General features: G+C 55.8%; 1 protein-coding gene across 6 annotated transcripts in view; it reads right to left on the reverse strand.

Annotated features, from left to right (window-relative positions):
• Positions 1-22971, reverse strand: part of CHD6 (chromodomain helicase DNA binding protein 6) — a 68190-nt gene that overhangs the window by 7216 nt on the left and 38003 nt on the right. For 3 of the 6 annotated variants that reach the window (XM_082773269.1, XM_082773268.1, XM_082773266.1), the window contains exons 17-35: positions 22458-22653; positions 22012-22176; positions 21058-21237; positions 19507-19617; positions 18158-18360; positions 17540-17739; positions 12744-12903; positions 12217-12306; positions 11638-11741; positions 11298-11427; positions 10965-11025; positions 10614-10671; positions 9599-9818; positions 7151-7359; positions 4444-6000; positions 3777-3925; positions 3297-3494; positions 1799-2245; positions 917-1108 (exon numbers count right to left, since the gene is read on the reverse strand). In XM_082773269.1, the coding sequence (XP_082629395.1) occupies positions 917-1108; positions 1799-2245; positions 3297-3494; positions 3777-3925; positions 4444-6000; positions 7151-7359; positions 9599-9818; positions 10614-10671; positions 10965-11025; positions 11298-11427; positions 11638-11741; positions 12217-12306; positions 12744-12903; positions 17540-17739; positions 18158-18360; positions 19507-19617; positions 21058-21237; positions 22012-22176; positions 22458-22653 (4630 nt within the window). Of the gene's footprint in view, positions 1-916; positions 1109-1798; positions 2246-3287; positions 3495-3776; positions 3926-4443; positions 6001-7150; positions 7360-9598; positions 9819-10613; positions 10672-10964; positions 11026-11297; positions 11428-11637; positions 11742-12216; positions 12307-12743; positions 12904-17539; positions 17740-18157; positions 18361-19506; positions 19618-21057; positions 21238-22011; positions 22177-22457; positions 22654-22971 lie in introns of all 6 variants that reach the window. The other 3 variants (XM_082773270.1, XM_082773267.1, XM_082773265.1) reach the window with 1 other exon arrangement.

Consider the following 22971-nt stretch of genomic DNA (forward strand, 5'->3'; position numbering starts at 1 on the left):
GTGTGTGTCTGGATCGTGAAAAGCCAGCGTCCTCCTGCCCAAGCAAACACTGAGCTCCTCACCTCTCAACTCTGAAGAGCCCCAGCACATTACCCATCTCGCCTGTGCTCCAGGCTCCTGCACTGCAAGCTCCAGGGAATCTCTACTTCAGGCACACAACCTCCTGCGACTAAGATGCAGTCTTTTATGCGTTATCACATTTCTCCCTACTCCGTTTTGCACGCTGTGCTCTGCCTACCACATCATCTAATAGGCTAAAGAGGCTGAAACCTGAGGAGCAAATCAACCTGTGAAACCAAGAGGGGGATGTTCCTGCTACTGCCAGCACAATCAGACAGATTTTGCATTCCACTCACTGCCACTCTGCACTCTGACAGTGCCCGTGGCTATGTGCCCACAGCCTGTGCAGCCTGCAATGCAGTGGCTTTGGTTCAGTTTTCAAAGCAAGGAATGCTGCTCTGCAGAGAACCTGCTCTCTGAGGGCCTCAGCTAATGCAACACCACTGCCTAAAATGACCCCAAGTGCAAGGGAACCCTTAGGCCTTGAGCATCCCAAATACCTCCTTCCGTTTCTCCCCCTATCCCCAGTGTTTCTGAAGACATCAGACTAATTCTGTGTGTCACTGGGCAGCTGGATGCCCTGGGCTGGAACTGGAGGACAGACCTTGGGGCAGGAGCACGCAGCTCAGCAAGAGGCTTTTGTTGCTGCACAGTGAACCATGCCCACCTCCCAAAAATGTGACAGCCTTGACGAACACCACAAGCCATGGTGCAGGGAAAGAGGATAAGTTTTGAGACACTCCATGGAAGCCCTGAACTCAAGAGCAACCACAAAAAAAAACCAAAAAAAAACAGCACTAAAGGCAACAGACAGGGCAGACAAAGACACACACACGCCACCAAAGGCCACCCTTACTGTGCCGAAGCCAGGAACGTCGAGTGTGTAGTCAGATTGCTGACGGAGCCAGTCAAGGAGACTCTTATTTGGGACAGCCTTCTCTGCTTGGCTGCCTGCAGCTGGGACTGGCTGTGGAGTTGAGGTAGCAGCAACCGGCCCATCTGGGAGGGGGGTGTTCTGGGGAGGCTGCGGCTGATCTTCCTGAACGTCCTGAGGTGAAGGGAAGAGCCAAGGGAGCTCATTAGCAGCATGCAGTAATGCATTCGCACCCACAGAGAGATCCCAAAGCAGCTCATCTGCCTCCACTGGTTGGAAGCCAGGCTGGCTCCTTAGTCCCCATATTCCCATTGCCTGTTCCTTAAATCACCACCTACCAACATGTTATGCTTCCACTCAGCTCCCAGCACTGCCAGCACAGATGGGAGATGCTTCTGCATCTCACCTGGAAACACCTTCATGACCAGAAGAACTGACTCTTCCTCAGGATCACTCCTAAAAGTGGTCTGAAGGGACTGCTCTTGCTCCCAGTGCTCATTCTGCCTTGAGCGGATCCCAGGGCAGAAGGAAAAGGGATGCAAAAGCCTCTTGGCAACAACTCAAAGGCTGTCATGGACCTTTTCTCATGTTCTCTAACCTCACACCCTCCCTGATCTGGAACAGCTGCTTGTGATAATGCTTATCAGGACTCCAACACTCCAGAGAGAGTGTTGCAAGACAGAGAGTACTTCCCTTCCTCCTTGGAGTAGGATTTGCTCCTGCCTGCTCCAGCACAAGCCCAGCTCTCCTGGAGGAGGCCCCACATTGTAACAAGGGAAGCAGATCTCATAGAGGAGGGTTGGACCATGAGACAAATTGTGCTGATTGCATCAGGGCCATGTGAAGGGGGAAGCATTGACCCACCTGCAGCCTTGTTGGAAGAGGCCTCTCCTTCAGGAAGATGAGGTCCATCCCTTCTACATTTTTTCTCCTGCCCCGTCTCCTCCTCATGGCAGCATCATCTCTTCGGAGGCTGCCATTTACAATTTGTCCTGTGACAGGATGGATTAACCCTGCCTGGAGAATGCCAGATAAGTCCATGCCCAGGGAGCCTTGGAGGGTGTTCACAGTCCCCAGTTTGGGCATGTTTGTATTCAGGGGGAACGGAGAGGAGTTCCCTGGGGACCCATCAGAGTTTCTGGACAAGTCCACAGCTGCCTCACGCCAGCCGTTCAGCACAATGGGAGAATGAATGTGGGTTGCTGCTAACTGCTCCAAGCTCCTCTGTTTGGCATCTCTCTCCACCTCGAATTCGTACAGCCTCCTGTGTTTCCGCTCGTCCTTTGCAAAGGCAGGAGTCAGGAAGCCTTCCTGTGTGGAACAAAGCCACAGAGAGGTTTACGGCTGCTCGCACACTGCCACGGGCCACAGCTCACGCAAACGTCCTTCTGCCAAGGTGCTCGAGCCCTGGGTGCTCCACCAGCTGCTGGAGGGACGTGTTGGGGTCCCAGGCCAGCTCCTGGCTCTGTGCTATTCCCAGCAGTGAGAGATGAGAGACTCACGGGGCAGCGCCCTTTCCTTTGGGACAGCAGGACATTGTCCTCTTGTCCTCCCTGACCACGCCAGGGGTTTCAGCAGCAACTCTGGAAGCCCCTCTGCAGCCACAGGAGCTGTGGAGCTGCCACTGAACAGCCTTCCCCCCCCAGACTGCCAGCCCTCAGCAAAGGGCACCGAGTGGCCTAAGCTGTGTGTTACAGATGTGAGAAACAGAGTTGTGTTTTCCCAATAAAAGGTGTTTTTGCAGTGGAAAATTCCACTAACCTAGCATATTCAAAAGTGATTGTGTAGCAGAGCACTGGGGAGTATGTTAAGCTGATAAGGGGAAGGTCCCACTGTCCCAAAATAAGGAGGATAGCTAAAAAAAACAGGATGAGCAGCATGAAATCAGTAAAAACAAAAATCACAGGCCTTCTAGTTATGAAAGAAGAAGGAAAAAAAAAAAAAAGGAAGAGGATAAATTAACAGCTGGAGAAAAGGAGAAATTAACAGCTGGTCAAACAAAATTGTACACATGTGGTATAGAAGTGCGTGGAGTAGGTTGTGAACCTGTAGTACTCAGCCAACGAGGAAACGGGAGAAATCAGGTGTTGGGAAATATCTGACCATTCCCACGGTTATGGTAAACTTTTACTGTGCGCTCCTGCTTGCAGGACGCTCGCCATTGCAATCACGAATAAAATAGCTTCACAGAAGATCCTGTCTGAAGAAAATTACTGAGATTTTTCTCACATCGACCACAAGTGGCACCAAGAGGCAGTGAAAACCCAGGCCCTGATTAGGAAGCTACTGAGCACTTGTGGGCAATGCTTCACCACAGCGTCCTAAACCTGTCCCTGTCCGAGGGCCCCCTCACCTTTTGTACCTGGGAGATTAACACTCCGTTGTTGAAGCTGGGATCAGGGGCTTCTGACTCTGCAAAGCTGTTCCTGCTGCCGGCATTGCTGGCTACTGCTGGGGCCGCTATCAGGCTCTGTGTCTCAAACTGCTGGCTAGAGGAAGGCCACTTGCCCTTCAGGATGGCATGGCAGATGTTGTCAATGCGATTGATGATCACACGGTCCTGCAAAGAGGATCAGACAATGGCAGGCTGGGACTTCAATGACATTAACTCAGGTATGTCACCTCAGAAGCAAAGGCAAACACAAACCCTTGTGACCTCCGTGCAGCAAGGAACTGCCCTGGGCCGGGTGGTCTCTGGCCTGCTGAGAGCAGCCTGAGCCAGAGCATCCACGGGGAGCCACGTGCAGAGGAGGAGGGGGCAGAGCTGGGGCTGTGTGAGCCTCTGCTTGTCAGGACGAGGCAGTAACATTTGCAATATGAACAGCACTCATTTTTAACTCACCTTAGGCCATTCAGAGAAGGAGTAAAGTGTCTTTTCCTGCAAAAGCTGGGCTATGGTCGGTGCCCGGGCATCCTGAAGATCATCAATCTCCCCAGGCAGGACAGAAGTCGAACTCTTGCTCTCTTCCTCCGAGTACTTCTCCAGACCATCTGAGAAAATGACAGAACAGAGCCCATCATCACCCTCCCTCCCCTACCACCTCAGGTAGCACCTCTTCCCACCTTCCCAGCTTAGTGCCCAGCAGGCCCCACACAAATCCCATTCCCCAGCCAGTGACCAAGCAATGCAGCAGTCCTGGGCCATATTGGGCAGCCCATAGCAGACAGGAGTGGGCAATTGGCACTCCCGTGAGCTGAGTTCTGGGGCTTTTATGGCAGTGGCCCTCACACCTTCCCCAGCGACACAGCCAGAGCCCTGGCCGGGCAGGCGAGGAGGGCAGGAGCCTTACCAGAGAGAGCCGTTCGCTGAAGGGCTGCTGAGGGTCCTGGCAAGCCCTGCCAACAACTCTTTTCTCCCCAGTCACATCAACTAGAAGGGCCCCAGTGCCTGCAGAGGGGTGGCTGCTTCAGCTGGCTGGACAGCCCCGAGGCTTTGGCACTGAGGACAGTGAGCCCTCCCATCCCAGTCGGAGGTGACTGTCAACCAGAGGGAGCTCTTGGAACCCTACCTTGACTCTGGCTGCTGCCAGCTTTCTCCTCCTCATCTCTGATCTCACACTCTTCTTGCTTCATCCCCGGGGGCTCAGGGTGCGGGGCTTCTCTACAGCCTGCCTGCCCCTCAGACCCTTGTCCCCAGTCCTCCTCCCTGGCATGGGAGGGTTCTGCCCCTGGGGGTCCCACTGGAGGTGCAGGCGGGCTGAAAGCCTGGCTCTGAGCCTGGCCAGGCAAGTCCTGCAGGATGCTCTCCTCCTCCAGGCCGTGGTCCTCCCTTCCCTCTGGCCCAGGTTCCCCAGGGCCTTCGAGTGTCCCTAGCCCCAGGGCCTCTCTCTCGCCATTCACGGCTTCGGGGCAAGTGTCCTCGGGTGTGGGGAGGCCAGGGCTCTGCTCCTCGCCCCCCAGTTCGTTAGTCTCAGGGTCACAACCAGCTGTGGTCCTTGGACCACTCAAGTCTTCTGCAACATCTGCTGCCGCCTCAGAGTTATCATCGTCCTCTTCCTCCTCCTCATCCTCCTCACTGTGGCTCTGACTTGGGGCTGACTTTGCTTCCATTCCTTTCTCCTGCAGCAGATTAATGAACCTCTGCTCAGGAGGAACCTTTATGTCATAGTTATGAAGACTGGAACCATACAGCCCCATGCTTATGACTCCTTCCATGGCACCGTGCTCAGGTGCAGGGCTGGTGAGGTCTCTCTTCTGCGGCAACGCTTCACAGAGCTCTGCTGGGATGCTCTGTGAAGGGTCACTTTCGGGAGTAGAAGGCGAAGGCTCAGCTTCTCCGTTCTGACTGTCCATTTGGTCACAGCCAACCTGCAATCCCTCCAGGAAGGAAGTCTCTCTCATGGCCTCTGCATCACAGCTGGACGGATCCTCGTCCCCCTCTAGCTTGCCCTCAGAGAGTTTAGCAATACCGCTTCCAATATCTGTGCAACTTGGGCTGTCCCGGGCAAGGGAGCTTTGCTCGCTGTTACAGGCCTTCTCGTCGTACATCATGCACATCAGTGAGTCCGGCAGAGAGCTCTCATCATAGTTACTGGACATGATGTCCCGGACCTTGGACATGAATGTTTCACAGTTTGCATCTGGCGGGCTGCCCCCAGACTGGGACATAGTGTTGTCAATGCTTTCTAGCTTGATCTGACTCTCAGATTCATTCTCCAGGGATTCACAGGTTTGGTCCACCTGGCTGTACAGAGGGGAACTGTAGAGTTTGGAGTTAGTCTGGTAAAGGCAGCACAGGGTTTCTGAGCCTGGGATCCCTGTTCTTTTATGCTGGGCATAGTTTCTGTACGCATCTAAAAAAGACAGCTGAGGGTCATTCATGATGTAGTAGTCAGTGCGATTCAGGCCATGCTTGGCGGTGCCGATTAGCAGGTCCCGATCGTGTTTGCCACACTCCCACCACACTGGCAGGTAGAGGCTCGGCCGGCACAGCTTGAGCCGCTCGTGGAGCTGTGGACACTTGAGCACCTGCTCGCGCACCTTTCGCAGAAGCTCGATGCGGTACAAGGTTCGGGCAGCACGTTCCTCTGTAATAGGCTCCACGTAGATGTCAGGGTCGGGGGGACCTACAACAGGAACAAAAAAAACAAGGCCCCATTACACTGGCTGATAAGGGTTACTCAGAGGCAGCGATAAGCTAGGTGAATCTTAACTCTTGCTCAGACTGCAGGTGAGGTGGGGGCAGTGGTTGATGCCACCACTGAGCCTGAGTTTCCCAGGGTCACCACCTTCCATTCGTTTGCCACCGAACGGCCACATTAGAGTAAACTCCTGACTTGATCAGCTGAACCAAAAGAGGCACTTGGCTGCAGAGGATTTCAACATCTTGCCTGAACTCTGCTCCATCAGAACCAGCAGTGCTGCATGGAGAGGGGCTCCCTGGGGTGTGAGCCTCTGGCAGTCCTTCAGCGGGTTCTCAGGGCAGGGAGTCTTTCAACTCATGTGGCTCTTTTCATGAGTAACACCTCCATATCCATACCTAAGGCTTTAACACACATCTCTAAGGAACTGTGCACAAGACCAGACCTCCAGGTAGCTCTGAGCTGAGATCCCTTCTGCTGCCATCAGAAGCAAATCACGCTGTGCTTAAACAGCAGTCAAGCAGCTTTTTTTTTCATCTGCCACATCCTGTGTGTGCCTCATTTCTGGGGTTATGTTGGGTGCTCCCAGAAGAGATTCCCAGTGTGTTGGCCAGACTTCCCAAGTGTCTTGTGGCAGCTTCAGACCCCTTTTGCCTTGCAGGAGAGCTCCTCCATTAGCAGGGCAGCATGCACGGGCACTGTGCAGACTCTGTCCACTCCTAGCAAAGAGGTGCTTGGGCAGAAAGCAGCAACACAAACTGCACAAACATCCCTCAGCTTCAGTGTGGAAGCGATATGAACGGCTGCTTCTCTAATTCTCCTCCCTCACACCTAAAGGTCACTATCTCGGATAAAATTAAGGGCGATTTCATGGGATAACTCCATGGAATGTGTGAGAACAGAGGCTGGAGCCTGTCTGGCAGCTTTACTTTCCTGTTGCACCAGAGAGGCGGTACAGAGTGCTGGGAGGGCAGCCAAAAATACGGGTGTCTCCTGTAAGCCCATGACTCTTGCTACCTCCTACCCTCCCTGAAACTCCTCCCTTGGTGTTCTGCTCCATGACAGGAGCTCTAGTGAGACAATTTCTGGCCCAGGGCTTCATGGACCTCCCACAGGCCATACAGTTTTCACTCACCATCCTCTTTCCACAGCGGGAGACCACAGACATTCTTGCACATGGCCACAAAGCTGTAGAAGTACTTCTCCAGGCTCTCATCTGTCTTCTTCTCCAAACGAGAGATGGCTCGGAACTGAGTCCAATCAAAGGTCTTTTTCTCCTGATCATAGATGACCCCAAAGGAGGAGACGGTGCGGTAGAAATCTGCCTGCTCCCTCCTGGTCCACCTGTGGGGTAGAGAAGAAGATGTGAATGCCACTGAAACATGCTCTAGTGCCAGCATGGGCAAAACGGCAGGCTGAGAGGATCAGAGGGACCTATCAGTTACTGCACAGCAGTTCTGGGGGAGCTGGCAGGAGGAGCACACTAAGGAGGAGCACTGAGATCCTGAGGTCTCAAGGTGTACAGCGAGGAGGAGTGAAGGCCATGGGCACTCTGACTCTTGGCTCACTGTGGTGTCCAAACAGCAGCACAGTTCCTGACCGTGCTGCCAATGGGACACAGGCTCCAGCCCAGCTTCTGTGGAGGCACAAAGCTATCACCCCCACTTGCTTTCTGCCAAACTGAGGTTGGTCTCTTGCCCTCCATGGCAAAGTCAACCCTATGGACCAGGAAATTGAAAGTAAGCTCCTTGCAGACAAAGCTCTCATCCAGCCTCTTCAGGAGGTGAGCCGGGACTGGGGCTCATTGTCATTAGGGTCCTAGTAACAACCACCCTGATAACAGGAGTCAGCAGGATTCCTGGGTGGCAGGGGCAGGTGTCACCCCCTCCTGATTAAAGAAAAGCAGCCCCGGTGATGGAGGCTTTCAGTTACAGCACAGTTACAGCAGAATTTTCACCCTGCCTCAGACCCTCTGAGCTTTCATCTCATGGGGATGAGGCAAAGGAATGATCCAGGACAGAAATGGTGAAGGGCACACGGGGTACATACAGCCCTGGGCAGGCAGAGCACAGAAAAGCAGGCTGCAGAGAAGAGGTTAGGGTACAAAAAGTAGGGCAAGAGCAGGAGCAGGTCACGGCAGTAGGTGAGTGCTGTGTGCTAAAGAAGTCTTGAAGTCAAATCTGAACTCCTCTGAATTACATCTCTGTGCCAGTGCCTGCAAGCAGCTGGAACATGTCAAGGGAGATCAGAAGCGATGACAGCTCCCAGTGCTCCAAAAGCAACCAAAATACACCCGGATTAGCATTTCCACCCCTGTTTCCAGAGGCTGTGAGTATTCTGTAGTGCTGTTTTACTCCAGAACAAAAAATGACATGAATGAAGCCAATAAAAAAATCAATGATCCAAACCACTGAGCCCAAAGCGGAGCTTGTTACAACGCTTCAAATTAAAGGCTGGTAGAAGCTACCTAGGACACACCTGGGAGGAGACCACAGACTTAAAATGCAGAAATATCAGGCTGTCGTGGTGTCCACAGCACAGCCATGTCCTGACCACTGTGAGGAGCACTGGTGTCCCCCACATTGGAGAAGAGATGGTACAACTGGAAGAGGATCAGGGGAAGAGCAGTGGGCTGGAGCAGCTTCCTTACAACCACGCAGTGAGCAGGGGGATGCTGCCCTTCCAGTAATACCATCCTCAGGGGCAGTTAAAGGCAGGTGGGAATGTGCAAGTGCATCAGAGCTTCCCATGGCAGAACTAGGGAGGAGCACGTTAAATGACAAAAAGATATGCTCAAAATGGGTGAAAGGGGAGAATTCAGCATAGCTGAATCCCTGAACTCCTGTCGCAGGGCAGTACAGACACCAAATGGTTACGTGGGCTTACACAGCACGGACACATTCACAGAATATAACACCAGGGAGTACTGCTGACAACGGAGAGGGCCTGCAGTGCAGGACACGCCAGAGCTGGGTGCTGGGGACTCACAGTGGTGCAGGAAAGACCCTGCCTCACACCCTGTCCAGCTCCTGCAGAGCCACTCTGGGTGCCAGACCGTGGTCCTGCCAGCCTTCCACTTGCTGGAATGCAACAAAATGGGAGAACGCTGCAATATGCCACCAGTGGGCTCCTGAGGCTACTAACAGGAGGCTAAGGCAGTGGTGTGCGAGCCACGAGGGGTGGAAAGTCTAAGCATGCAGGCTGTGACAGCAGCCATCCGCCACCCCTCAACCACGATGGGTCCTGAGTGCACAAAAATGCTCAGCAGTACCCATTCTGCTGCAGGGCAATCCCTAGCCCAGCAGATGCTGGATTTGACCCTGATGAGGTATTCCCAGCTTCCTTTCACGCTGTCACCAGCCGCTACCTACAAACTACAATGGAGGCTGAGCCCTGGGGCCACAAGGCTCCTTTGGGGCTGGGAGCAGAGTTCCCAGGCGCAGGAAGGACACACACACCTGCGTGGTAGGCTCACAGCCAGCCTTGCTGAGATCCACCTTGGTAAACCCAGGGGGGCAGGGAATTCAGCAGCCCTCAGTCAGCCTCGAGAAGGACCCTCCGCCTGGGTCTGCTGCTCTGTTACCTTTTCTGCATTTCTTTGTTCACCGAGTCCATCTCTGAGGCTCTCCTGAACATCTCGTCCTGCAGCCAGTATCCATGGTTACCGGGCACCAGCATCTCGGCGCGGGGAGGCAGCTCTTTGCGGTTGCAGCGCTGGTAGACAGTGACGAGCCGCCGCAGTCTGGCCGTGAGGGCGGATGAGACAGGCCAGCAGGATCTGTCTGAGTCGGAGCCATCCTGGGCTTCAAACATCAGCAAGGACATTAGTATTTAATGCACGCCGCAAAGCCACGAGTTCACGCGTGCTGCTGCCCGGCTCTGAGAGCTCCCTCCTGTCTTCTCCCAGGGAGAAATGAGCGACCACGGTTGGGAAAGGGGGGCTGCGGTGACCACCCCTGGGCTTTGTACCCTTCAAGCTGCTGGCTCACACACTCACCACGTCCGAGCTTCCTTCAGAGAGGGCCCAGAGGCAGAGGTCTGCAGTCCCCAGGACCCCCTCTGCCTCCCACCTGCTCAGCAGAGCGGCTGGCCAGCCCGTCGCATCCGCCAGCACTGCCCACTGCACTGCCAGCACACACCCTGCACAGGCAACTGCATAGCCAGGACAGGCTGACAGCTTCCAGCACCCATGGCTGGCTTTGGTACCACTCTTTTTTGGGACCCTGGCTGCCCTGCCACAGGGCCCATCCCCGGGTCTTGCATGACGAAGGCTCTCGGAGCACATCTGCGCTCCCACCCCCAAAATGCTCTTGCCATAGCTGTGCTGGGCGATGGCAAAGCAAAGCCAGACACCCCTCCTGCAGTGCTCCTGTAGGCTGGAGGCCAAACGGGCTTCAAATGAACCTCCTCTTCCCTTCATCTGCTTGTCAGCCAGGGTGCAGGGTGACCACTGTCACAGGTTAAGCTCTCATCCACTACCACAGGCCAGCACATCCCTAACCCCTTCCTGACCTCAGCAGCACCAGTGCTCTGGCTCAGGCTTTCCCGTGCCAGTCCCCAGGCAGCAACGTGCCACGCTGTGGGAGATACAGGCTCACCTGCCGACGGCTCATCCCGCTTCTCTCCAGCTTCGCCCACGCCAGCAGCCACGATGTCCTGCAGAAAGAAGCCATCAGCAGGGACCTCTCCAGACCTACACTGAAGCCCCCGCTGCCCCCCCTCCCCCAGCTCCATGGCCCTGGAAGGGTCTGGGGCTGCAGGACTGGCAGGGCCACGTGTCCCGTGCCCTCACACACATCCCTCAGCACACAGGATCAGAGCAGTGTGGGCCACGGGCAGCACTGGTTCACCCGCACCCCCTGGCAGAGCTGAGCCCAGTCTGCAGCGTGAGGCAGGACAGCAGGCAGGGCAGCAGCAGGTGTGCATCGATCACCGTGAATCCCACTCACCTCCTGCTTTGGCAGCCCTTCCATTTTTTCTCCACTGCTCTCTTCCTTGTCCATGCTGCCCCTGGGTAAGACAGTGAATTAGTCCCTGGCAGTGGCAGTGCCTGCTGCCTGCAGGAGTGAGGGACCAGCAGGGCCAACCCTCTGACTCGTCCCAGGGAGCCAGCTCCCCCCTGCCTTCCCTGCTCCCTGCTGTGCTCACATCCACATCTGCTTCCTTCTCCCCTCACTGCTCTCTGTAAGCACAGCTCACCCCTCAGCAGCACCCCACTTCTATCGTGGCCCCCAGGAGTGAGCTGGACAGCCCGCAGGGGCTCAGTTCCATCACCTGCCCACCTTTCAGCAGTGTCCTGAGCCCCGTCGCTGACGCCCTGCTCCGCAGAGAGCAGCTTCTCATCTGGCATGCCCACCTTCTCCAGGAAACACAGCGCTGGGTCTGCCCGCATGGCGTTGTACCTCTCGTAACCTGCCAGTGGCCACAGCCATCAAGGAGGAGAAAGAGAGCGTAAGACCAGGCCTAAGCCTGGTTCAGGTGAACCTCCAAATGTCCATCTGGCTCTCACACTCTTATTTGTGCTGCCGTGAGAGCAATTATCACCCACAGAAATGCAGAACCCTGGCCAGCTGCTCGGGTCCCTCTCACACACCGGCACCCAGCAGACCAGCAGGTACATACCGTGCTTGAAGACGCCAATGAGCAGAGATTTATCAGCCTCAGCGTTCCACCAGTCCACGGGGATCTCCACGTAGTCGATGTCCGGCAGCAGCACATCCAGCTCCCTGTGGCAGACAAGGCACGAGTGCTCTCCCAGCCTCACTGGCACTGCAGCACACTGGGCACTGCACACCCAGGGGCGGAGCGAGACAGGAACATCTGCCCCTTGGCTTGGGGGCTGATTGGTGGTGTCTGCTCCACTGCACCCACTGCCTTCCTCGCCCTTTCTCCAGAGATGGGGAGAGCGCACAGCCCCTCTGCCCTCCCGCCTGAGCAATACCTGGGGAACGGAGCTTCAGTCTGCTGGGAGAAACCACCTCAGGCCAACCAGACCCAAAGGAACTGCACATCTGGCAGGGTGGATTGCAATGCCCCCTCCAGACAAACTTATGCTGATAGATGCAGGTACAAACCACCCCGGGGAAGGCAACCGCCCCTGCTCTAGGAAGTTAAGCTGGGTGTATCACAGTCCCTTTTAAGCACCAAGAGCCCCAACCATTCCCGTAAGAAGCAATGCTGGGGTTCACTGTAAGTTCCTACCTGGCAGGGGTGCCCTCGAAGGCTTTGTCAGCAGCCTCCCCCAGCACCTCGGCCTTCAGGTAGTAGAGCATCCGCACCCGCAGCAGCACCCTGCCGCGGACACACAGAGGAACACACGCTAGCACGCAGGTGCTCAAAGCCAGCCCAGGGCCTGACCCAAAGGCCCTCACTAAGGCATCTGCAGGGGCATGCTGTGAGGTCAGTGAGGGCAGGGAAACCTGCCCCCCGACGCTGTTTTCCCACATGGGATGACACATTTTCTCAAAGCCATCTGTCCCCCTGCAGGGTAGGCACCGGTCACACCCTGCCATGCCACAATTCCTGGCCCTGCGCTTTGCTGGGCCCTGTGGCCACGGGTTTGCTGCCCAGAACACTGCTCCCACCTCGTCACCTGGAGGAGCATCACGAGAGCAGCCCAGCACGATGATCTGCATGTGCTGAGCCCTTCATGGCTCTCCCCCACCCCCTCCGTGCTAAAGGAGCTCAGCCCGCGGCCCCCAGAAGCTGCTGCGGGCTCCTGCACTCACTTGTTGCAGTGCTGTTTGAGGTGCTTCTTGTAGCTGTCGTCATGCAGGACCACCTCAGGGTTGCAGGTAGCAAGCCAGTCTGCGTTCTTTATCTCAGGAAGCAGCATCTGGTTCTTCGTTTTCTTCCCCTTCCTGCCTCTGGGCACCGGCGCTGACAAGCCTGTAACAGCAAGCGGCAGCAAGTGAGCATCATGGGCACCACGGGCCGGGCCAGGCACCCCTGGCACGGCACTGTCCGGGCACAGCAGCACAACCAGGAGCTGGAGGAGGCCTTGTGAGGCTCCCAGATGCATCTTGGTGAGCCAGGGTTAGGGAGATGAGTAGAAAGGCGCACGTGCCCAGGGATCCAAACTGCTGCTACCGACCAGCAGGACCCACGCCACGCTGGGCTGTGGGGCTTGACACCCCCAGCACCTTTCCCCGTCTCTGTCTGCCCACCCAGCACCCCCTCTGCTGCTGCATCTGGGTACCTGTGGCAGCCACAGGGCCTGGGGGGGCTGCAGTGCCAGCCCCAGTGACCCCACGAAGCTCAGCAGCCCCTGGGCGCCAGCCTGTATCCCAAGTGAACTGTATGTAAATAATTAACACCGTGCCACAGCTCGGAGCCCCCTGCACCTCACACCTCTTCTTCCAGCCCCAGAAGTGGACTGAGGTTGCACAGGGTGATGGAACTCCTCCAAACGCAGCTGAGTGCCACAGCAACCTCACTCCCGTCTCCGCGCCACGGTTTCTCCTCTACCCAAAGCCTAGGACCCAGGAGACACCTGAAAGCCCTCAGTCCAGCTCATCGGCCCTCCTGTGTCCCCTCCTAGCACAGAGCACCAAACATCATCACAGTCTTTGAGATTTTGTGCCAGAGACTAGGGGGGGGCTTGGCCTGACAGCTGAAAAGCTGTTTCAGAAAGGTGAAGGGGGATGACTGTAAAGAAGGACTGGGCTGGGTAAAATCATGGGAAGACTCGTTCCTCTGTCACTAAAACAGCTCTGATGAAACTGTCAGCCAGCGCTGGATCAGGAGAGGAAAGATTTTACAAAACAGGCTGTTATCTTCTGATAACACTACAGGGCTGGCTGATAAAGCCAGTGAGCAGCACTCTGACATGCTGTTTAACATGACGTGCCATTTTTGTTTGCATCACATGAGATAGACGTGACACATCTCAGATGGATCAGAGCTGACAGATCTTGGGGTATTTATAACGCTTTTCAGCTCCGCCAAGTGTAGGTGAAGGATCTGTCACTAAAGTGTGTGGGGTAAACCTGGAGTGGGAGACTATCTCCAAGAAAAACGTGGGGATCACCACACAAACTGCACTGCTGTGAGTGCTAAGTGCAGTGTTGATCCCAAGTGATAACGAGATGTATAAAATTATCAGAGAGAAGCATGGAAGAGACCTTGGTCCCCGGGCACAGCTCTTACAGCCTTACCTAGACAACAAAGCCTGCTCCGAAATTCACTCTCCAGGGACGACACGGTAATTTTGGACATGAGTTCAAACAAGAGGTTCCAACATGCTCAAAGAACAGAAAATAATCCCGATGATCTGATATCTGGGGGTTGTTTCCTATTCCATACATCATGTGGAGGGCTATGTGGGAACCAGATCACTGGGGGGTATTTGCACTGGGCAGACACGCCGAATGGCAAAGCGATGTAGTTCCATCTGGCTGACAAAGATAAAGCAATATCCAGTGGCTGGAGCTGAAAATTAAACACATTTCCAACCTTGAAATAAAATGTGAGTTCACAGCAGAACGGGAAGATGATGCCCGGTGGGGGCATTACTGCTCGAAGTACTCCAAGAGAGATGAGCTGCACCCTGGGCAGCCACTTCCAAGGCAGCATCTTGCAACTGTCCTGTCCTGCACGCGCATATGAAGGGGAAAAATGTGCTGCAGCACTTCTGCCCCGTCCATCTGTGGGGTGGATCACAGCAGAGCTCTGGGGGGGTGCTGGCTGCAGGCTCTGCTCATCCTCTTGTAGTCACACTGCTACAGGATTGACGAGGCACGGTCGGCAGGAGGAACCAGCAGGGGCTGGAGGTATCTGCTGCTTTCTGCACATCTGGGGCACCTGGAGCACATCTTGCCTGGTCAGCTCTCTGCAAGCAGGAGATCTCAGGCTCCTCAGAGAGCCACAGCAGCACTTGATGTACATGTATGTCTGCTCTGCAACGGAGGCTCTGCTCTCCTCCACCTCCTGTGGTTAGGCTAGATGGTTTTGTTGTCCCCCTGGTCAAGAAAACTGAGATTCCACAGCTGGGAAAAGCCGTTCTGAGGAACTGATGGAGAAGCTCCAGGTTGCTTCCTCTGCTAAATATCCAAAAGCATCATTTATAGTTCTGCTCTTTCAGTAGAGCATTACTGACCCTTCACTGAAACCGCAGCTTGTTCATTACTTGGCATTACCTAAATCAAGCCCAGTATCAGCCAGTTCATTTCCTACTCTTGCTCTGCTCTCCACAGGGCTCTCAAGTTCAGCCCCAGTGCTGCTATGGGCAGGGCTGCACGGTGAGAGCACAAGGCAGCACTGCTGAAGTGGCTCACTTAGCAAGAAGCGATTGGAGAAAGCCACTGAAAGCCACACGCTCAGAGCTCACCCTGCACAGACATTTCCAGACAGAAGGGAATGGTTATGCTGGGTCACAGAATGGTTTGGGTTGGAAGGGACCTTACAGATCATCTAATTCCAACCCCTCTGCCATGGGCAGGGACACCTTCCGTCAGACCAGCTTGCTCCAAGCCCCATCTGGCCTGGCCTTGAACACCTCCAGGGATGGGGCACCCACAGCTTCACTGGGCAACCCGTGCCAGTGCCTCACCACCCTTGGAGTAAAGAATTTTTTCATAACGTCTAATCTAGATCCTACCCTTTTTTAGTTTAAAACAATTACTCTTTCTCCTATCACTACACTCCCTGACAGTCCCTCTCTAGCTTTCCTGTAGCCCCCTCTTAGGTTGCTGGAAAAAAAAAGCTCTCTAGAGCCTTCAGGCTGAACAACCCCAACTCCCCCAGCCTGTCCTCACAGGAGTGGCGCTCCAGCCCACTGACCACCTTCATGGCCCTCCTCTGGAGTCACACCAGTACACGTCTATGTCTTTCTTGTACTGGGGTTCCCAGGGCTGAACACGGTGTTCCACGTAGGGTCTCACAAGAGTGCAGTAGAAGGGGACGATCGCCTCCCTCACCCTGCTGGTCACAGGATGCCGCTGGCTTTCTGGGCTGCAGGCGCACGTAGCCAGCTCCTGTTGAACTTCTCTTGAGGGTCTCAAGACTGCACCATGGTGTTTGATCACCAAGTAATGCTCAGCATGCCCTTGGGGTTCAGCAACAGCACGTCTCCAGAGGTGCTCCACCTGCACGCCACCGTCTCCAAACAGGTTGAAGAGCCTGAGGCTTCAGCATGGCTCGCTGTCCTCACTACTCACCTTGTGCCATACATCACCAGCTGCCCAGCAAAGCAGCACACAGCCGTGGGGCTTGACCACCCTGCGGGAGTGCCAAGGACTCCCCCAACAGCTCGCCCAGCCCAACTCACCTGTCCTGAAAGTCACACTCAGTCGGTGGAGTCCTCTGACACAGAACAGGCAGTGACCACGTGTCCCCGGCTGCAACCCACCAGCTGCTCCAAGGAGCCAGCACAGGCTCTGTCTTCGTACCATTGAAGACAAAGACCACTGTGGCTGAATGATGCCATCTACAGCTATGTGCTGTGCTGCAAGAAATGCCTACAGACAGCATATGCTGCAATGCAGGCATGGGGGTGAGTCTGCAGTGCCCCACTCCCCAGGCAGAGTAAGAGGGACAGCAGGAGAGCAGGGCAAGAGCTGTGTGTGGACCCTATCCAAAGCTGAGGACAAACTAGGAGCCTCAGCCCAACAGAATCCAGATGCAATTAAATCTGAACATCTGGTATGATATGTGGGGTATTCAGACATCACACATGCTGGAAAATACATGTAGTAGTCCTCTGAACAGAGAAGGCACAGGCAAACATGAGGTAAAGGGTCCAATTAGGTGGAGTGGGAGAAGGCAGCATCGCCTTGCGATGCAATTCAGCATTGCAGAGGTCTCAGGACAAACCAGCAACGCTGCACCTCCACCGATGGGGACACGCACTGCAGACCAGCGTGTCAGGGACAGGAACCACAAGCTGGTGACTGGGGATGAGATGGCTGCACAGACTACAGCGCCAGCTTTCTCTGCCATAGTCAGGGCACTGGGCAGCCACAGGCAGTGCCAGGCAGTCTCAACATTAGCTTTAGCACTGGGCTGACCAGCAAGCAGGCAGGTCCCTGTGTGATGATCCACTCTGCATCCTGTGATGCCCTGAGGAACAGCCAGGCAATTCTGCACTCAGAGTGGAATAAGCACCCTCATAACTATCCCAGCCAACATGTTCACGTGGTCACCTACACCCCACGAGCTCACTGCACGATGTCCCCCAGCTCACAACAACTCTGAGAGTATTCATGAGACAGGGAGCACTTTGTAGCCCCTTCTCCGAAAGCAGGGTTGCCATCTCTGCTCCCCCTGCAAGGCTCTGTTTGGCACTAGCCAGAGCCAAACAGGCACTGGGAGCCATGAAATGCCATCCCCCGCTCAGCCAGCTGCTGATGCTGTCTCTGAGGTCTGTGGAGAGGCCAGCTCCATGGCAGCCACTTTCTCTGTGCAGAGAGTGCAAGTGCTTCCTGGCTGTTTCACACAGCTTTGCTTTCAATTCTGCAGCTTTGGTCCTGCACACGGGCACACTGGTGGTGAGTACTGGTGCAATGGCAGAGAGAACACGCAATACCTGAGTGATTCTGCAGAGCCTGGTTCTGGCCGTCCTTCGTTGGCGTGATGAGATCCCAGATAAAACTCTTTATCTTCTCATCCCCTTTGTAGTGTTTGACGCAATAGACCAGCAAGGCCCGACAAATCATCTCCATGTCCTTCTCATTCAGGTGCCACTTGAACCGCCCATGGGTCAGGATATCTTTCCAACGTCCCCAGCTGAAAGAGCAGTAACAGGGATACAATAAACTCTCCTGTGCAGTGAGAGACCTCGTTGGCACCTCTCTCCACAAGCTCACACAATGGCACAGCTCCCATGGATTGGGGGTGTCATGCCCCCGTATTATAGGAGCAGAGATGGGGAAGAGGTTTGCACGGGACTGAACAGGCCAGAGGTAGGAGCAGATGCTGGATGCCCTGACTGCCAGCTCCTGCTTTGCCCCCTAACTCTCCTTTCAGTCCCAAAGTTTGCTTAGAGCCTACCAAGGCAGGTCCCACTAGGGAGGCCATTGCTTGAAGAAGGGAACACTGCCTCAGGCATTCATTGCTCCGGACGGACAGAAAGTGACTGTGGCAGCTGGAGGCCCATCTCTGAAGCGGGCTGTGGTTGTTGACTCAAGGAGGGGGTGAGACTCACCCGAATATGAGCAGATTCTTCTCCACGCGGAAGCACTCAGCCCGCAGGTAGCGCCGGGTCTTCTCATTGAAGCGCCGTGAGCGCGTGGGTCGCTCATCCGAGTCACTGTCCAGCTCAGAGAACTCCATCAGCTCGTCCTCCTCGAAGGAGTTGTAGTGTTTGGTTTGCTTCCGCACCCGGGGCCTGTCAATGACCAAGCTCTCCTACAGGAAAATAGAGAACACATCCAGGGATGGGTGGAAAAACCTGCCCTTTATCATGGCACAGTGAGCCCACCATGCTGCTCCCTGGCTCTGTTCACAACTCCCAGTACTGGCTCACCAGCCCTGGGGCTGGTCACCACCTTGCCACTACGATATCTGCTCCAAGCTCACTCCATGTGGCTCTGTCTGCACACATGAGGTAATTCCTGGCCAGCAGAAAATTCACCCTGAACAATCAGGCTGAAAGTTGGGCTCTCAGGGTTCAAACTACTGATGTTCAGCACCTGATTCAGCTCTGAATTACGCTCCTGGCTCTCCCAGGAATGCCTGGGACAAGCTGTGCTGAAGGAGGTGTAAATTCTGTTGGTAGGTGGGAGGAAAGAGAAGAAAGGCGGCTACCAAGAAGGTGCAGGAGGGAGCAATATGAAGTTAAATGGTATGTACATACTTCTTTTTCTTCCCATCACCCTGCTAAATGTATCTATGTCATCAGCAGCCCAGCTCGGGGCAGGAGGAGAGGGCTGGGACCCTGCCTGTTCTGCCTCCAGGCATGCACTGAGTCACCAGCAGCCCCTCAGCTCTCAGGCACAGCAGGCAGAGCTGAGAACAAGAACGCTGCCCATGGGAGATGCCCCCCAGAGATGCATGGGGAAGGTTTGGCAGCTTTGCTACCAGAGCAGGGGAAGCCAAGCACCAGCTCCCTGCAGCTCCAGCTGCCACATTCCCCATGGTGGCTGTGGGAAGGAGCCTGTTTGCCAGGGGGAGCAACAGGCAGGACTGCTGGAGCACCCATTCGTGGTCTGCATCCCCTTGCCCAGCCATGGTGATGGGCCCGCTGGATCCCCCCGGCTTTACTCCTTGCTCCCATCACTAGCCTGAAGGCAGGACAGCAGAGCTGCGAACGCAGATGGAGAAAGGAGCAGCACAATCCAAGCCTGTCCTTGCTTGATCCACCAGGCCAGGAGAATCCCTGGGAGGCTCCCCTTACTCCTATTCATGTTTGGGTTTTAGAGTGGTTTGTTTCTAGCAAGCAAACTCGGATACTGAGCCTCACCCACATGGCCTCTGAACAACCCCCCAGACTTGTCTGAATGCGGGGCGTTGTGTATCAGCTGTGGGGCACACAGGCCACGAGCTGGATCTTACCTTTTCGTTCTTGGCATCTGTATCGAGCTCTGCTATTTTGGCCCACTTTTGCCAGAAGTTTGGGTCATCTAAGGAAATGTCAGTTCTGTTTCCTGATGCTACAAAGCTGGCCTGGGAGTGAGAGAAGATGAGTGAACAGGATACAACCCACCATCCAGATATGCTTTCCCCCCCCAGAGATCCGTAACACATCTGCCTACAGCAGACAGCCTGGCTGCCACACAGGATCGCAGGATGGTTAAGGTTGGAAGAAACCTCTGGTGGTCATCTGGTCCAACCCCCTTGCTCAAGCAGGGATACCTGCAGCAGGTTGTTACACCCTGCACTGACACATGCCAGTGGGCTCTGTTAGAAAAGAAAGCTGAGCCCTAATCTGCTGCATTTCTGCCTGGAAACAGAGCCTGGGTTGTGCCGCCTGTAAGGGGAGGACAGCCAGATGGCATCCCCGTGGACACCAGGCGTCAGTGTGGCACAGAGCTGGCTCCTTGGGCTCCCTGCAGTGGGCAGGCTGCAGGAGGCTGCTCGTGTGGGGCTGTCAGGACCCCATGGCACACAGATCCCCGCAGCACAGCAGCAAACAGCTGCTGGCATTATGGAGGCCAGCAGCCAAGTCCTGCCACTTCCCCAGGGGTCTTCTTGCAGAGCCAAGTCCTGTGGCAGAAGAATGAGGCTGGCCACACAGGCTGTGGCCAGGCTGTGCTGAAGGTCCCACACTATCCTCCCACACTGCTGGCAGCCTTGGTTCCCACCTGCGTTTCTGTTTAGCAAAGCATCACACCCAGGCAGCACCAGTGTCCAGAAAGACAGGGAAGGTAACAGACTCCAGGTAAAATAAGCTCAGGCCATGAGCACGAGATGAGCCCTGTGACTTTTCCCAGACATGGAGCTCACACAGGCTTTGAATTCATCCATCTTCTCCTGGGAGAGGCCTGACTGCCCACAACAGCCCAGGGGAAAAGGCTCCAGCTCTGGTCACGGCCTGCTGCCTCAGCAAGAAGCCCTGAGCACAGCAAAAGACCAAGCCCTCCACCTGGGATTGGAGCCTGCACCTTGCCAGCACAGTGCCCTGGCGAGGACACGCGGTAGCTCCACACCTCTCAGCACAGAGCATCTGCCCACACTGCTGGCCCCAGGAGAGAGCACAGAGGGACCTTACAGATCACCCAGTTCCACCTCTGCGATGGGCAGGGACAACTTCTACTGGACCAGGCTGCCCAAAGCCCCATCCAGTCTGGCCCTGAACACCTCCAGGGATGGGGCATCCACAACCTCTCTGGGCAACCTGTTTCAGTGCCTCACCACCCTCCGAGTGAAGAATTTCCTCCTAGTGGCTGACATCCTGAGACAGGGTGTCCTGTTGCCTCCATGTCCCAGCAAGGTCTCACTCCTGGGCACAGAGAGGTAGGCAGGAGAGTTTGGCCTCTAGGCAGACACAGCTCCAGTCAAACGCAGGGAAGAGCTCAGCCCAACAGCACTGCACTGCCCCTGCCCAGAAACGTTCCCCCCCGCCACGGGAGGGAGTCCCCTTCCCTCCCGAGGAGCATGGCACACCTTGGCAAAGGTGGAGCCCTTCCCCTCAGACTGGATTGTGATGGTCTGCGTCCTGCGCTGGAGGATCTGATCGATGTCCTCCTCGCAGAACTTGGATCCTTCATCCTCCTCATCCATGAGAGCACCGTAGGCACCCTTCCGCAGCAGGTCCTCCACCTCCATCTTTGAGAGCTGCTGAACCTGTCCGAAACACAAATGCGTCACCAAACCCTGCCAGCTGCTCTGGGCACTGGCACGGTGGGAGAAGGCTCTTCCCTGCCCCAGGAGAGAGGGTAGAGATGCCCCAAGCTAGCCCAGACCTCTTGCTGCCATGACAGAGGTCACTTCAAAATGCTGCTCGAGGGACTCAAGGAATTCAGCCCTTGTCACACAGACACAGTGCCGCACATGTCTGCAAGCCCTGTGGCAGCACAGGGACAGCCTGCCAGGCTGAAGAGCAGCAGTGTGAGCGTGTGGGACTGGGCTCTCACTCCCCGGGAGCCTGCCCAGGTCTCTGCTCCAACGTGACAGTCACTTGTTATTCTTCCAGTAGTTACCCAGCCTCTTCTTCTCTCCATTCTTCTTTTCTGCTCTGCTCAGTACTGCACAATGCTCTCAAAACAGCCCTGCAATGGACTGGGTGGCCTGCTAATATAGCCTGCAAGCTCTTCTCATGAGGGACTGCAGAGCCGCGACAAAGGCTTTGCCCTCTTCAGCTCTTGGTAGGAGAGCAAGAGACAGGCAGATGTTGGCCAGCATCACCAGGCAATGGACCAGCGTCCTTGTGACAGTACCACAGCAGAAAGCTGTGTGCTTTGAGCCCAGGTGGGGTCCTGAGGCTTTTATCCCCACCTGGAGACACAGCCCTGCAAGCCTGCCCCTTTCACAGAGGCAGCAGAGGGACAGGACGCAGGGGAAGGAGAAGCACCCCCCCACACAGCCCCCTGCCCAGCCCCCCTCTGGCAGCCAACCTACCCCGTTGGTGCTGCCCTTGCGGTTGATGTCCTGCAGCACAGCCTTATCCAGGCCCAGTTTCAGGCTGGCCTTGTCAAACATCTCCCGCTCGTAGGAGTTCCTGGTGATGAGGCGATAGACCTTCACCGCCTTGCTCTGCCCGATCCGGTGGCAGCGAGCTTGAGCCTGGGAGGAGGGCGGAGGGCACAGCTTCAGACACAGCGAGCCCGGCACAGCGGGGGTGCTGTGGCTTCTGGTAGCCCTACCTGCAACCCCTCCTCACCCACCACAGCCAGGTCAGCTCCCGCAGCCCAGGGCACCCTCCCTGAGCACTGTCAGCCCTCCTAGTGCTGCACCCCCCGTGCCAGAGCAGCCAGGTGCTGCTGCGCCCCTCTCTCTGGCTGGCAGGGGTGACGGGAGCCCTGCCGGGGGAGCTGCAGGCAGCCTGTCCCAGGCTGGCCCGTTACCTGCAGGTCGTTCTGTGGGTTCCAGTCTGAATCAAAGATGATGCAGGTGTCAGCAGCGGTCAGGTTGATGCCCAGCCCACCTGCCCGCGTGCACAGGAGAAAGACAAAGCGATCTGAATCGGGCTTGCAGAAGCGGTCGATGGCAGCTTGGCGCAGGTTTCCTCGCACCCGCCCATCAATTCGCTCATAGGTGTACCTGGTCCGAGAGGGTAAGACGTGAGAGCAGGGTCACAGCAGGGCCCGGACTAGCTGCAGCTACCAACCCCTTCTTGCTCCTTCCCCCAGGCTGTGTGCAGGCATGCAGACAGCCGGAACTAGGACCAAAGGAAGGGCCTGTCTCCGTTTGGTCACTCCTAGGACTAGCACAGTAGACCAGCAGCCCTGCAAAATGGCCAGGTCAGAACTGCCCAGGTTTGGAGTCTCTGCCCCCATCAACAGTAACTTGTAACTCGGATCCTTTGGTACATGGATGGGGACAGAATAGCCAAATCCCCACCCTGGGCTGTTTCCACTC

Source organism: Aythya marila (assembly GCF_965140915.1).
Source record: "Aythya marila genome assembly, chromosome: 16".
NCBI lineage: Eukaryota > Metazoa > Chordata > Aves > Anseriformes > Anatidae > Aythya > Aythya marila.